The sequence below is a fragment of the Akebia trifoliata genome, chromosome 10 (assembly GCF_017979445.1).
Source record: "Akebia trifoliata isolate Shusen 1 chromosome 10, ASM1797944v1, whole genome shotgun sequence".
Lineage (NCBI taxonomy): Eukaryota > Viridiplantae > Streptophyta > Magnoliopsida > Ranunculales > Lardizabalaceae > Akebia > Akebia trifoliata.
This window is the reverse complement of record NC_141384.1, coordinates 12,077,311-12,093,790: the sequence shown is the minus strand read 5'-3', so window position 1 is coordinate 12,093,790 and position 16,480 is coordinate 12,077,311. Positions and strand designations below refer to the sequence as shown.

The 16,480-nt window shown below is 35.0% G+C and overlaps 2 protein-coding genes across 2 annotated transcripts; both read right to left on the bottom strand.

Annotated features, from left to right (window-relative positions):
* Positions 1-1,599: 1,599 nt before the first annotated feature.
* On the bottom strand, positions 1,600-2,553 carry LOC147393139 (uncharacterized). Its single transcript, XM_086455062.1, has one exon. The coding sequence runs from the start codon at positions 2,551-2,553 to the stop codon at positions 1,600-1,602; it is 954 nt and encodes a 317-aa protein (XP_086311188.1).
* Positions 2,554-5,645: 3,092 nt separating this feature from the next.
* Positions 5,646-16,252, bottom strand: LOC147393138 (stromal 70 kDa heat shock-related protein, chloroplastic). Its single transcript, XM_086455208.1, has 8 exons — positions 15,356-16,252; positions 11,199-11,451; positions 9,045-9,124; positions 8,787-8,929; positions 8,587-8,685; positions 8,188-8,377; positions 7,071-7,469; positions 5,646-6,405 (listed from the first exon to the last, which is right to left on the bottom strand). Exons 1-8 carry the CDS (start codon positions 15,911-15,913, stop codon positions 6,016-6,018), a joined length of 2,112 nt encoding a protein of 703 aa, XP_086311334.1. The 5' UTR covers positions 15,914-16,252; the 3' UTR covers positions 5,646-6,015.
* Positions 16,253-16,480: the final 228 nt, after the last annotated feature.

Below are 16,480 nucleotides of genomic sequence, written 5' to 3'. Positions count from 1 at the left end.
GTAAGTATATTACCAAGATTTCATATTTATTTATGATTTTTTTTTTTGTGCATGATGAATAGTATTGATGACAAACTATACGTATCCATCATTTTGTTTATATGGTCGAATGATGACATTAGTTATATTAGCTATGGTTATAATGAAGGCAAATAAGAAAAATGAAAAATATATCTTGTACACATTTGTTAAATGCATATTTTTCATGTTGTTATTTATTTCAGCTCTACTTATTATATTAGCTATGATTATCATGTTTAAATTATATCAGAATATAAATGAAATGTTATGTGGATATGTTATGTATATGACATGTTATGCGGATGTTGGATTGTGTACTATGCAGATATTTTCTTTATTAGGAAAATTTCATATGTTCATTTTTAAGAAGAGATGCTATCGAAATTTTAATAGAATTATAAAATTTATAAATTTATTTAAATTAAAATAATTATTTTTATAATTTTTTAATATAAATTTTATTATATTTAGTGTAATTATATATTTATTAGGATATTCTGATAATTTTTTAATGCATTCTAGGTGCATTATCAACATTAAGGGTATCTTAGGTCCTTTTACTAGAATACAGTAGAATCTACCAGTTGTATTAAACAATAATGATCAAATTCTAGTAAACACTACTTTTACAAGACTCCATCAAACAAGCTTCCAGTGTTCCAGCTTTTTACAGCTATTTTTGACAATTGTTTTTAGTCGTAGAATCTGACAACAAAAGTTGACAGTGTTATCAAATGGAGTCTAAGTGTGTGTTTGGTTGGGCATGAAAAATAGGTTGAAAAAATATTTTTCATGTGTTTGACTGCATTTTTTCATGAAAAATGGATTTCCACCTTCAAGTATTACATTTACATCTTCCAAATTTAAATTTACAAAAAATTTCAAAATGGTCAAATCTTGGATAACCACATAAAGGTAGAGAGAGTGAGGTGCCTAACTTCTTTGTCAGTTGCTAATCGAACCCCCATACCTACGATATAGGTGCAAACCATGCGTCTTAGTTTTCAAGAAGTCGCTAACTTTCCATGAAAAATGTCTTTCTAGGAAAAATCACATCTGCTTAACTATGCGTACCCAATTCCAAACAATGAATGGTGGTAACTTTGAAAGTAGCGGTAAAATAATTTCCTAAATTGAAAATAATGTCACTACATCAGTAAAGTATTAGATAAATGATCACATCTCAATTGAGATGTGTAAATCAATTGTGTTCCACAACTCTCTAACTTAGTACACTATCAGATATTGTTATACTATTAATTAATGATGTGAATTGAAGTATTTTTTTTATGTCAATGACACTTACATTTAAAGTATAAATTTCTTTAAAAATAATTATAAAAGCACCCCAACCCCAATTATTCTTTTTTTTTTTTGGAAGATTAACTGGGTTAAGGCCAGACCCAAACCAGCTACAACCTTAGGAACCACGAACTACTACGATCATTATCAAGGATTGACAAAAGATCACTAGGAGAAGAGTAACAATTCAGCATATGGCAACCAACAATGGGTTGCAATGCTGCAAGGAAATCAGTAGCCCTGTTAGTTTCTCTGAACACGTGGGAGAAAACAACTTCATGGAAAGGTGTAATTAACCTTAAGATAGCCAAGTAAAAGTGTTGAACATACCAAGGGGGATTCCACACATTGTTTAGGATCAGCAACAAGTGAATCAGATTGAACTTCAATACGAGTGCACTGATGGGCGGCAGCTAAACGGATCCCTTCGAGGATTCCTTGTAACTCATGATGTAGGACTGATTTGGGATAATCCATTCCAGCAAGAGCACCTATCATACTGCCCTCATTGTCCCTGATAATAGCTCCATAGCCACCTCTCATGGGGGAGAGAGCACCATCCGCATTTAGAGTCCACCAGCCAATCTGAGGCTGTTTCCAAGAGCAATATGTACCTCGTCTGTGGGTGAAGGATGCTTGTAATTCCCAACCATGCATGAAGGCCCTGTTGTGATCCGTGTCCTCAACATTGTCAATTTCACCTTCGAATTTGATCCAAATATCCTCCAAGATGTTATGGAGTACCAAGGTTGGACTCCTAAATTTGTTTTGATAGACACGATTGCACCTCTCTTGCCAAATATGGTAAATGAATGCGCAAAAGGCAACCTGTTTAATCTTATGAATAACAAAATTCCCTTTGAAATTGTCCACAACCCAAACCACTTCCTCTTCCCAAGTCTTCTGAGCTCTATTCAAAAGGCATCTTTTAAGGATGTTTGCCCAAATACATCTCGCAAAAGAATACTCGCTAAAGAGATGAGCATTGTCTTCCACATGTCCTCTACAAAGTCTGCAAGTAGCATTCACCCTAAGCCCCCATTCATTTAGTTTCCTCAAGGTTTTAAGCCTACCTCTGATGGCCAGCCAAGCTATGAAGTTATGCCTCGGGATTCGAGATTTGTTCCACACTAAGGAGGTCCAACTTGGTCTAGGATTATCAGAGCAGATCGATCGAATAGCAGAAGCAATAGAGAATTTGCCATTGGCAGTCCTTTTCCAATTATTCATTAAGGCCACTCGTGTTCATAGGGCAACCATATTTTTATTTTCACGATTAGGACAACCCATAAGATGAAAGCAACCTAACTTCTCCTTCAATTTGAATATTTGGATTCCCTCTATCTAACACAATCACCAGAACAACCACCACTGCTAGGGTTCTTTAAAATATGCAACATTTTTCCTCTCTTTTAGACGCAATACAATTGTCGGAGACCATAAATAACAACCACCGGAGTTCCTACCAAGCAATTTTCAAAAGATTGAATCATCTTACAATGTAAGGGTATTCGGATATAATTATAAATTCATATTCGTTAGTGGCTATCAAAGGTATTAAGGAAGAATGGAGCACGCCTTGGAGATTACTAGGCCTAGTTAGAGATATTAAAAATGTTATGCGGTGTTTTAACTCGATTATGCTAGAGTTCAATTGGAGAGAAGCAAACAAAATATCATATTGGTAAGCTAGAAAAGGAGTTTTAAATGAAAATCTATGTATTTTTAATTTTTCTAATCTTCCTGTGGATCTATATAACATCCTCTTGAAGGATATCAATGTCTGTTATTTTTAGCATTAGTAGCTTTTAATATAAGTGTGGGGCCCTCTATAGCCTCAGTTTACCAATAAAAAAAGGATTATGTTCATATCTTTTATCATTACATGCATTCACATGCACTCTTTACAAAAAAAAATTCTCGAATTTTATTGATGTTTTAACACTTTTTGTCAACGGGATTTTCAATGCTCTGGGACTTGATACTTTTAATCGATGGGAGTTTACACTCAAGAATTCAATCAATGCTCAAAGCATTACACAAGCACACACTGCACTTTGCTCTGATTTTATCAAAGTTTAGTTGTTTTTATCATTTTCTATCAACAAGAGCTCATGCTCCAAGACCTAACATTTTTAGTTTGTGGAGGGCCTTACCCTCAAAGATTTGGAGCTCTGACGAATTTTCGAATCAAACCGCAAAATGGAATGTCATTGATTTTGGCCTTCAGATGACGTATTATCTACTAAATTTTTTTACACCCTTTATCAAAGAGAGGCATTTATAGACACCACATTTTTATGACTGCCTGATTCGACAACTCGTCACCCGATTGTTGTGGATCCTTAATGATGAACGCATAATTCATGCAAAAAACTAAAAGCTTGTCAGAAACCCTCTCTTATTCCTTCCCAGATCTTTCCCATTCTCTCTTCTCGAAACGCACAACTTAAAAATTACACATGCTTAGGATTGTCTCATATTTATACTTGACTTAGCAAGTATGTACATTTGGGATAACTACACGTTTCGATGACTTAGAGACCTCTCAATACTAGGAAAATAAGATTTTTAGACTTAGAAAGAATCACATTGCGACCAAAATAAGTCGTTCCGTCAATAAATAAAAAATATGATAAAATGACAAAAATACCCCTTGTGGGTCTCATACTTTCGAAATGTCTCGAAAGTACTTTCACTACTCTCTGAATATGATTGCGAGTCTAACGAGACTAAAATCAACGAAAATAGAGAAATCTATGAAGAATTGTAAAAATGATCAAAATGCCCCTTAATGTTCGACTTTTACTTAGAAACCTCGATTCATAGGAAAATGTGATTAAAAACTAAAGTTTTGATAGCATTCACGTATACCAAGAAAATCTAGAGACCCCCCACTTAGGAAGATCCTAAAATTCTCACATAAAATAATAAATTTTCTCACACAAAATAACAATTTTCACATAAAATAACGAATTTCATCACATACAATAACATTTATGACTTATCCCAATGCCCACTTTCACTTCTATTAGCAACCATTAGAACTCTTTTCCATTCTTATTTTTAGCCCCAAGACATGCCCATCTTCATCTTTGTTTCCAACCCTTAAAACTCTTTCTCCTCACTTCACTTTTCCACCCCAAAACTCATCCCTCACCTTCACTTCGATGTGGCTGAAGCACCCACCTCTTTCACCTTGTTTTCAGTCCCAAACACCATTCTTCGTCATTGACAATTTTTTTGAATTACGTTTGGTCTGATCCCAAGATTTTCTAGGGTATGTAGGCAACCTGTAAACATGCCCGACCATAACAAAAATAAAATTTTCTTTTATTCCTCGTATTCTCTTTTTCAAATTATTTTTGAGTTGACTCAGTAACTTCTTTTTAATTTAATTTGATTTTTCAAGTTTGAAATTTGACTTCAACTTTAACTGTAGTTTCTTAGGTGGCCTTGACTTTGACCTTAGTTTCCATCAGTTGATCGTAGTTTTGACTTTGACTTAGTATCTTCCCGTTGATCATAGGATAGTCTTGGATCGTAATAGAGACCGATCTTTCAATAAGACGGATTCAATACCTAATACATTTTGAAACTCGTAATCTGATCCCTTACCCATTGTCTTTATTATAGACCGATCTAAATTCCATTCGGATTCATTTTATGATTAGTAAACCTAAATTAGGTGGCGACTTCAAACATTGGGATCCACACGCATTCACATCATCTCACAATTTTTTTTCTTGAGGGCAAGAATGAGATCCATGAGAAGGATTGTGCCTCAAGCAGAAGTTTAGCTATCATTGAGACCCATAAGAAATTGGATGGTTTGGTCCTACTATTGATACGCTTCTAAAGTTTTCATAGCTCCACAAGGGTATATAGCACCGCCAGCGAGTTCCTTGGATAGAGCATTCATGATCCAAGATGATACCATATAGTCGCACCGTCTCCATTGATCATAAGTTGGATCAGTGCGTGAAGATTTAGGTATGGTCCCATCTACAAAACTGAATTTATTTTTGGCACTCTTTAAGGGCTTTAATCATCGCTGGACTCATAGTTTTCTCCAATCAACTCCATCTACATCTTTAGCTTTCTTTATTCAAGTAATTTTCAACATCATCTCCTCCTGCATCTTTAGATTTCTTTATTTCTTCAAGCATTTTTCAACTTGAATACCGCAACAGATTAATGAGGAAGAAACTACGTAAATGTGATAATTTCCTGTACAATTTTCTTTCCCGTAGTGTTTCTTTGGAAAAGGGAGAGAGGAGGAAGAAGACGATAAAATTTGTTAGATGCCTTTAATCAGAGCCTTTTATAAAATGAACTCTTAATTAACATGACTTAAATAACCTTTATAATCTGATCCCTTTTACATTCACAAATTAGATGATTTGAGAACAAATCTACTACCATGCTTTCCCCTCCCTAAAAAGTAAAAATTCTTGAACAATCCCAAGATCCGAGGGGTTGGCCATATTTAGTAGACTATCGTCAGTAAAAAATATATGTATATATAAATATATATATATGATTCTCCCTATTTAGTTCTACTTCGTCCAAATCAGAAACCACACCACCATCACAACAGAAAGGATCCACAAAAATAACCCCCAACTATTTTGCTCAAACCCCGAGTAGTTTCCTATACACATTCATGAGAGAGTGAAACTATTCAATCTCTCACTTGCTGTCGGTGAAATCTGCATCGATAACATCCTCACCATCAGGAGCCGTACCAGATGGTCCAGCACCAGTGCCAGGTGCAGACCCAGTACCAGGTGCGCCTGGCTGGTTGTAGAGGGACTGCCCAAGCTGCATCACTTCTTGGTTGAGGGTAGCCATGGAATCCTTAATGACTTGTGTCGACCCACTAGATATGGCTTGTTTGAGTTCTCCAAGTTTCGACTCCACCTTCTCCTTAACAGCGGCAGGGACCTTGTCTCCCAACTCCTTGAGTTGCTTCTCTGTCTGGTACACAACTGAATCTGCCTGGTTCTTTGCATCTATGGCATCCCTCTTCTCCTTGTCCTCCTTCGCAAACTTCTCAGCTTCCTTTACCATTCTGTCCACCTGTGTAAGGTCATTTTCATCCAACCATTAGCAAGATTACCGTACTCACATAGTAGCTGACATAAGTTGGCATTATCACTAACATCTTGAAGTAAAACTACAATAGAAATCAGCTACTCTAGAATAAAGAACAAAGGCCTTAAGACAGGCACTAAAAAAGTAATTTAAAATCAAGCAAATATATATATATAACTAATATGAAAATATTTATATATTATTTATTAGCATATAGCTTCAGGTTCAGGTTGAGGTGGGTTTCCCAAACCCTCAACCCGAATTGAGGTAAGGTTGAGATATTCTAACCCAGGCTCAAGTAATCTTCTAAATAATTTGGCTCAGGCTCGCCCATCAATCAGGTTGAGTTCGGGCCAAGCTCGCACAAGTTGCAGTCCTAGCCACCATCCCATTATGGGTATTAAGATGGCAAAAGTTCCCGAACTGGACATTCAAGGTTTAGGAACTAAAAATTTCACTTTGGACTCAAATCATAGCACAAGTCATGAGTGCACAAGGAAATCAAGTAGAGTTCAAAATGAGGAAGTGTCGTCCTAATTTTGTCAGCCTTGACAGGCATAAGAAAACCAAGATGCCCTCCACACACCAGGATCACAAACGAACAAGTTCTAGCACGTAATTAAAAAATTGATGGTTATCGAAAAACATACCTCATCACCAGGCAAGGTGCTAGCACCAGTTATTGTAATGTCCTGCTTTTTTCCAGTACCCTTATCAACAGCTGCAACTGAAAGGATACCATTGGCATCAATGTCGAATTTAACTTCAATCTGGGGGACACCGCGTGGAGCCGGCGGTATACCATCAAGACGGAAGCTGCCAAGAGATTTATTATCCCTCACAAACTCCCTCTCACCCTGAAGGACGTTGATCTCAACACTAGTCTGCCCATCTGCTGCTGTTGAGAATACCTCCGATTTGGAGGTCGGCAATGTTGTGTTCCTTGGGATAATCTTTGTCATCACCCCCCCCAAAGTTTCAAGACCCAGAGATAATGGTGTGACATCCAAGAGAACAATGTCACTAACATCTCCAGCTAACACTCCAGCCTGAAATTAGAAGAAATTTAGCTAATAATATGCTGAGCACAGCAAACTCGAATCAACTGTACAAAAGTTACCACGAAATCCATTCACAATTATCGCATAATGTTCAATAGGGCTACAACTCAGGCGGATTGGGCTGGGTTGGGGATCAACCTATACCAAACTCACAATTGACAAACACCAATCTGTGCCACGCCCAACCCAACCTCGGGCATAAAATGCTCAACCCAAACCCAACCCAAGTTGGGTTGGTCGGGTTGATTGGCTTGGCTCATTCCTCATTAATACTAGAAAATTTAGTAATAATGATAACTTCTATAAAGATAATTGGTATGTAGAAAAAATATAAAATTTACAATTATTTGTCCTAAAAAAGATGTGATGATTAACTAAAGTTTGAAATGTGAATTGTGAATGAAAAAGAAACAAAGATATTTAAAATATTTTTAAATTATAATCATATTAAGTTCAGGTTCGGGCAACGTACGTGTTCGGGTTCAGGAAATCCCATGTCTATGCCTGAACAAACCTGATTTGATTCGATCAAAGTTTTTTTCGCCCGAACCTAGCTAATTGTGCCCAAACCTGACCCAAGGTTGGGTTCAGGTTTGGCCCACCCAAGTTGCAGCCCTAACGCTCAATGTATGCAGCCCTTCTTCTCAAAGGATAAGAACTTAATAATACATGGACTATGATATTAGATAAAGAATAAGGAACTGACCTGAACTGCAGCCCCAAGAGCAACAACTTCATCAGGATTGACAGTGACATTGGGTTCTTTTCCTGTGAGCTTCTTTACAAGTTCCTGAACAGCTGGGATACGTGTTGACCCACCAACTAGGATAACCTCATCCAAGTCCTTGAATGAGAGTTTGGCATCCCGCAAGGCATTTTCAACTGGAGTTTTAAGCCTACAAAAATGTGAATACAAGGCATCAAAAATCAGACACACCACGAGATTAGCAGTAAAATTTAAAACCAACACGAAATAATGCTAGCAAAACATCCTTTGTATATCACGATTAAGAAGAATCAGAAATTGAGTAAGCATTTACCAACAAATACAACAATGTGCATGAAGTAATGAATAACAATAATGATTTACAAAAAAGTCACATACCTATCAAGAAGGTCTGAACACAACTCCTCAAACTTGGCCCTTGTAAGGGTGGTTTCAATGTGTTTAGGGCCATCTGCAGTTGCTGTAATGAAAGGTATACTAGCAAAACAAAATGTTTGTTTGAGTTAAATTTCTGGGATAGGGTTTCGGTAATAATGGCAATTTGGGAGAGAAAGAGAGAATAAAGATAATCAACACACCTTATGTTTGTTTGAGTCAAAGAAGACAACTCCATCTTGGCTTTCTCAGCAGTCTCAGTGAGACGCTGAAGTGCTTGCTTGTCCTTCAAAAGATCAATGCCTTCATCTCTCTTGAAGTCCGCAGCAAGCCAATCAACAATTCTCTGTTGAGTTAAAAAAGCGTAGGTATCATTTCGGTAAGCAAATGCAAGAAACAAAATTATATGTAAAATCCTTAAAATGCTGGTTGTCAATAAAATGGAAGAAAATTTTCGTGACCTTGTCAAAGTCATCACCACCCAAATGTGTATCTCCAGAGGTAGACAACACCTCAAATACTCCATCTCCAACCTCGAGAACTGCAATTAAGGCAGTCAAGTACTTAAAACAACAGGAAATGCAAAGGTGATCATATCTGTATTATCTGTAGGTTGAATCCAGGATAATACTCTCTTAAAATTGCATTTATCTACATTTAAATCATTACAGCATTCCAGAAGAAGAAAAACAACAAATGTTTGCAACACAGTACTAGCAATATCTTCATATCTAAACATGAAATGCAACATGGCTTATTTGGACTTCTATGTTCAAGCACCAAACCTTTAATCATGTACTATGCATGATATAAAGAACAATCAACAGGTATGGTGGAGCCAAGCAACCTCATCAACAGGTATTAAAGCAAATATGTCCAAGGCTTGTACGGCAGAGTCAAGTCTAAAACTTAGACCTAATTGTGAACTATTGAACCTATCAGGTGTGATTTATGAAACATTGCCCTAACTGTGAACTATTGAAGCTATCAGTGTGATTGATCAGACAAGTCCAGAGGTCTCTTTGTAGCCTTCTTTCATTTCTGAATTTTCTTCCTTGTCTGCGCATTACAGTTCCAAATTTCTTCTTTGTCTGTGCATTAGAGATCATTGATCAAACAAGCCCCAGGATCCATCTTGATGATGAATTCCACAATAACAAGACCAAGAAATTAATCATTCAATTTATGCTTGTTATCCCCTTTTCAATTCCAGTCCTAGGAGTTCAAAACATATCATTAAACGGATATCACAGGAACTTCTCTCTTTCATATTCCTTAAGAACTTGTGAAAATATCACAAAATGTTTTGTGCGTAACTCAATGACTAAAATATTTAAAACTACCAAATTCCAATATATATTATTTTCATTCTTCCATCCCTTCCAAAATTTTCAACCCCTAACCCAAAAAGAAAAAATAAGAAATATTGAAGGAACTCCCAAAAATTGTCAAATCAAAAGTTGAAGGAACCACACACAAAAAAAAATAAAATAATAATAGCACTACCCTACTCCTATTCCCCAACCCAAAAAAATAAAACAATAGATAAGTAAAACTCTCAAGTAAGAACACAGAGAACACCTTTCACATATTCCCGGTGTTTAACTAAAATATAATTAAATCAAAACAATATATGAATACATATGGACGATCTATGTCAAACAGGAAAAAACAAAAATGAAAAGAAGAAAGGCACGTAGTTGTAGCAGGCATCCAGTCAATGACCATTCATTTGTTTCTAACAAGGACACATATAGGAAAGAGGGAGCACCCCCACCCACACAAAGGCCTATATAAAATTCCCAAGCTTTGGGCAGAAGTTATAATGACAACCAAAGCTAAAATAAAATACTCATAAATGAACTTCAGGATTGGCACCAAAGTTGATATATACCATCCTACCTATAAACTAAGAAAAGGTTGTTTGATTCCTTAAAAACTCTAAGTATAGCCAACACATGAAATAATTAGAATTAAAAACAAATTTCCAAATAGCTACGCAAATCTAGAAAGTAAAAAAATAAAAACATGAACACTACGTATTCCTTCAGCCTGGAGTCCAAGAGCAAACTAGATCCAGAATCAAACTATGATAAGCTAAGGCACTGGGGTCTAGGTATGCAGGAAGGGAAATCCATATGGGAGCAACAAGAAACTATCCTTGTCTAAAGGTATAAATCTATCTATAGCAATAGATTTCCCTCGACTGTGGTAGGCATGCCTCACTCTTAGATATGACTGACATGGTCAGCTCTCTGGTCAAATGCTTGGCCACCTGCACTGGCTTCGTCCCAAAAATTCATTCCTTCAGATGCTATTGATCATTCAACCAATAATTGCAGGAAGTTGTCTACATATATCATGAAGGCTTCTAGAACATACAATTCAGCTTGGCGGAATGAAGTGAAATTCGGCTGTGACCAATTAAAAAATGGCCTAACATTTGTACAGGCTAAAGAAATTATTATGCATTCTACACATGCCACATTGTGTAGTAATGGAGAGACAAAGGGCATTAAGTGACATAATGTAATAAGGTTGAGCAAGTCAACGTGGTATTTGGGAGTTGCAACAAAAGAAAGATGGGGAAACATATGTTAAAATAATTTTGTTACCTGAAACATCAAAAGTACCACCTCCAAGATCAAAAACTAGAATGGTTTCATTGTTCTTTTTCTCAAAACCATAAGCTAATGAAGCAGCAGTTGGCTCATTTATAATTCGGAGAACTTCTAATCCCGCAATACGACCAGCATCCTTTGTTGCTGTCCTTTGGGAATCATTGAAGTATGCTGGCACTGTAACCACAGCTTTAGTGACTTTATCATTCAAAAACTTTGATGCATCATCCACAAGCTTTCTTAAGACCTGGTTGCAGAAAACCAAAAGTATGCTTGTTAGCTAAAAGAAAATTAAAATCATGGCCCTAAACAGTAAGATTGTAAAAGAGAAATCCTAGTTGAAAGATGTAAACCATAGGAAAACCTGGAAACTGCTAAAATCATATTTAGCAATTTACCATACAATGAAAATACTGCACAAGGAAAAGCTCAAGTGTTGTTTGACTGTGTCAACAAAAACTTAAATAGATTAAAAGCTAATTTAGTGAGTAGTTGTTGAATAATATGTATAATATTCCTGACCCAAAAAATATGTGAACTTTACAGATATTTTGAAAATATTGGGCATATAATATGTTTCATAAAGAAAAATAATCCTCACATACAATATGCATATAATTTGCAATATTTCTAAATACGAATAGAATATGGAAATTTTCCATTAACTACTTTTCTTCGTTTAGAATGATTTATTGCACTAATACTTCTAGTATAACAAACACCAAAGTAATAAAATAGAAATATCTAAGAATAGTTTAATGGCCTACACATTAGGCCACAGAGGCACCAAATTATAGAAGAATAACTTCACCCCTTTACAAACTAGAACCAAGCCAAATTACAAAGTCAATTCTCTCTCATAACATACAGTGTAAATTGAGACCTTTATTGTGATCCAACCAATCTTCAAATGTTTGATCATATGCAAAACATCAGATGGATGCACTTTATTCTCCCAAATAAAATGGTGTGAGACGTTAAAATTCTCTGTAGTTTTCGATTGTTACACTATGATCACATGAAACGTGGACAAATTACAATACCAATTAAAATGCAAGTTGAAAGTTCTAAAAGAGAGGAGGAATACCAAAAGAAAGTAAACTGAGATAGTGAGAAAGCTATGAATACACTAGAATTAATAGAGGACATGGGTTTAAATAGAATTGAATAGAAGAATATAAGTCATCCAACCCACCCCAAAAGTCCTCAAGATAAAGCTTTGAAGGTGACAATGATGATGAGCTGAACGGTAACTCATCATCTAATGACAACATTTTGTATGAAAACTTACCAATATGTGACAAAACAATTTGTTCAGCTACCCTGATATGCATTTAGAATTACTTCTAGAGACTCCCAATTTATGATGCTGGACCATATAGTGTGGATACAACATTTACACAATAAAAAATGGAAGTATTCGGCATGGAACAACATAGTTATGACATCCATTTCAAAGAATGAAGGCATCATAAATGTAGTAGCTTTACTCTAAAAAATTAAAAAATATATATATAAAAATAAATAAAAAAAATATGTATCTCACTTTGTTGTCAAACAGAACACCTTTCCACCTGTCATGAATGATCTTGATTCACACATTTCGAATTCAATGCATGGATATTCATGCTTTGTTGTCAATTGTTTTAGGTGATGTTAGATAATAAGTAAAAAATACCTAGATATCTTGTAAACTACTTTTAAGGTCTAGAAAAAACAAAAAATACAGACATACGGATTATATTGACGTAATTAATTACATGCGTATGAGAATCGTTGAATAGTGTGAGAACAAATTAGGAAAAGAAAAGTGATTTCCTAGCTACGATTGGTTTAAATTATGGATTGACTCTAAGACAGTAAATGTTTTCCCTAGATGAAGTGTTTGTTGACACCAAAATTTAGAATACTAAAAGTACCCCCACTTTTACATTTAATCATACTATTATCAAGGTCATTTTTGTCAAAACGTATAAAATAACAATCCCACAACCCTATGAACACTTAAGTTTTAAGTTTTCCAAAAGTAAATATCCTTTTATTACCTTCAAAATTGCATTAGTTAATACGTTAGATTGCAAAAAGACATTAGAATATATCAAATGATAAGCATATGATACAATTATATTATCTATTTGAAAAGTTTAAATAAATTTTTAAAGTAATTATGAAATAATTTATTCAAGTGCAAAAATCCTAATTTTTGTAGTACGTGTGTTTGCACATGCCATCTACTACTGCCCAATTAAAATAGGACTAATTATAGCCCTCGTCAATGAAGATTACTAATCATGCTTATGTGATTACAATTGAAAGGTAATGATAAAGACGTAACTGACATTGAAAAACCAGGGATTGGATAGAAATGAATCATTGAAAAAAATATGTAGTACAAAAAAACCTACTAAATGGGGAGAAGGAAGATTGATTGGTAAGGTTTTAAGGGTTGAGACTCTTGGTTATTCTAAAATTATTCCTTCGCTTAGTAACTGACTTTGTCATCAGTGCCCTAAGTTCGAATTTGCAAGCAAACAAGGAGATGAAGGAGATTGATCTGTTCATCAAACGAGTGATCTCGAGCATTCTTCTAAATATCGGAATATATCAAAATCCATTGGCCGATATGTATCGGTATTGGTCAAAACCGGTACAAAATATTAAGCACTACTCATTGGATGTTTTGGGAATGTATAACAATGTATCGACCCATTTAGTATCAATTTTTTCCTTGACCGGAACACATTCATCTGATACAATATTTTAAACCATGATCTCGAGGTTTAACAAGAAATCATGCTTACAACACAAGTATGGACCAATTGAATACTTACCAAACCATCAATAAGTAACACATGGCTCAACACTCTGCAAATATAATGCCAATTATCTCAATCTTCAGATGTGAAGATTCCCCCAAAAATTATAAATTGCACATTCAGATTAAGAAAAGCTGTAATATAAAATATAGGGACAATGACTCTACAAGACTCTTTATTGAGAATATACTGAATAGTTCCCTAATAAACAAGGGAAAATCACTAAAAAAGGGTTAAATATTTTAATATTGACAAAAAACAAGTTTTTTGTTTTAAATTACAAAAAACGAATTAAGTCGCTGGATAGTCCAACGATTTAAATGGAGGCTAAATTACTGGGGTGTTAAAGCAAACTATTAAAACGCTGGACAATCCAATACTTCAAGTATTCAGAGCACATTTTTGGTAAAAAAATTTATTTTATAATACATTAAAACGCTGGACAGTCCAGCGACTTAATTCGTTTTTGGTACTTTTTGCAAAAAAAAAAAGATTGGTTTTTATAAATATTAAAATATTTAACCCATTTTCTAAAAATTTTCCAATAAACAATATGGACCATTTAAGTCCCACTTAATAAAATATTAGCCTATTAAGAATCTTTTGAAGATTCTTTTAAGAAAAATACCTGAAATACCATTTTTAACAACTTTACAAAGTGGTTTGATCTAAAAATATACGAGGCAAATAAAAAACTTGACCAATTTATTTGGTTATTATATTTTTGTGAAAAATAAAAAATAAAAAATAAAAAATTGAATTTATTAAAAGCTATTTATATATTCAATATAATTTTATTTGACTCATTTAAGTGGACTTGCTAATTTTTTTTATAGAATCAATTAGATGAACATTCAAGTTGATTTTTAAAATTATGTTTTAATTATTGAAATTTTTTTTTATATATTTAAATAAATCTAATATACATAGATCAAATCAGTTTGATGGTGATGATGACCATACTCATCTCCATCATCATCTTTGTTGTAGTCTTCTTCTATGGGAAGACAAAATAAGGAATTTTTTTTTTTCATTTATTATTATTATTATTATTTTTAAAGATGATCATAGTCAAGGGGCTTGTCATTAATTCTAAAACATAATACTACCTAAAATATTCTCAAATAAACACATTTCTTTAAACCTCAAAAATTGTTGAAACTGTAGTTAGTATTTTCCCTTCAAAAATCCCTTTTTGACTAATATTTGATAAAAAGAGTACATTTTCTTTTTTTTAAGAAAGAACTTTTTGGTGATCATTGTTCCTGAAATATAATCAGCACCATAATAAATCTTACGAGTTAAATACCAAAGAATCAAGAAAAAAATACACACCTGAGCAGAAATCTCCTCTGCAGCAAACTGCTTCCCAATAGCAGGGCACTCAAGTTTAACATTCCCATTCTCATCTCTCACTACTCGGTACGATACCTGCTTTGCTTCCTCATCAACCTCAGACATTTTTCTACCTATAAATCTCTTCACCGAGAAGAACGTGTTCTGGGGATTCACAACCGCTTGCCTCTTCGCTACCTGCCCCACAAGCCGATCCCCATTCTTCGTGTACGCGACAACTGATGGTGTAGTTCGTTGTCCCTCGGCATTGGTCACTATAGTGGGCTTTCCTCCCTCCATTGCTGCAACAGCTGAGTTCGTTGTTCCAAGATCAATCCCGACAACTTTCTCATTGACAATTCTAACAGGACCAACTGCGAAATCTCTCTTTCCAGTTTTTCTAATCTTTACGAAAGATGAACGCGGTAGACCGAAGGAAGCACCACTGGAGTTCAATCTCTGCCCGAAGAACACACTTCTTGATCCATTATTGAATTTCTTCGAAGATGGAAAAGCAGAACCACCGAAAATGTGAATCTGCGCTGCTGTAGATGCCATTTTTTCAAGCTCGATGTAGCAGAAAACGAAAATGAAATTATAATTTAATATATATAATTCAGAAAAAGATTTCCGAAATAAGGAAAATTTTGCAGAGAAACACAATTAGACTGAATTAAGAACAGAGAGCAGAGAAATGGTGCAAGAGGTAGTTGTGGAGAAGGTTTTATGGAAAGAGAAAGGTTTCTGGAATGATCTTTGCCCCATAGATTACGACGGGCAGCAGTAGATAGCCTTGTCATCGATTTTTAGCTCTGCCCAGGGTTGCCCGTGGAAGTTCCAGGACCTTCTCGGCTTTGTTGGTGTTTCTTCGTACTTCGAACTCAAATCGGTCCATCGTCGCTCTGAATATGGGGACACAGGCTTTAATGGACTGGGTTTAAGCCCGGATCAAACTGAACCGATTTGGGTAGGTTGGAAATTTTGTTTGATTCACCCGGTCCAACAATTAGATGAACCGGGTTTGTATTTGAGTATTATTTCTCTTGGGCGTATATGCTCTCGCCATAACTTTTCTCATTAGGTTGTTTTAGATAATTTAGGTTGGTTTGGTATTCTATTACAACA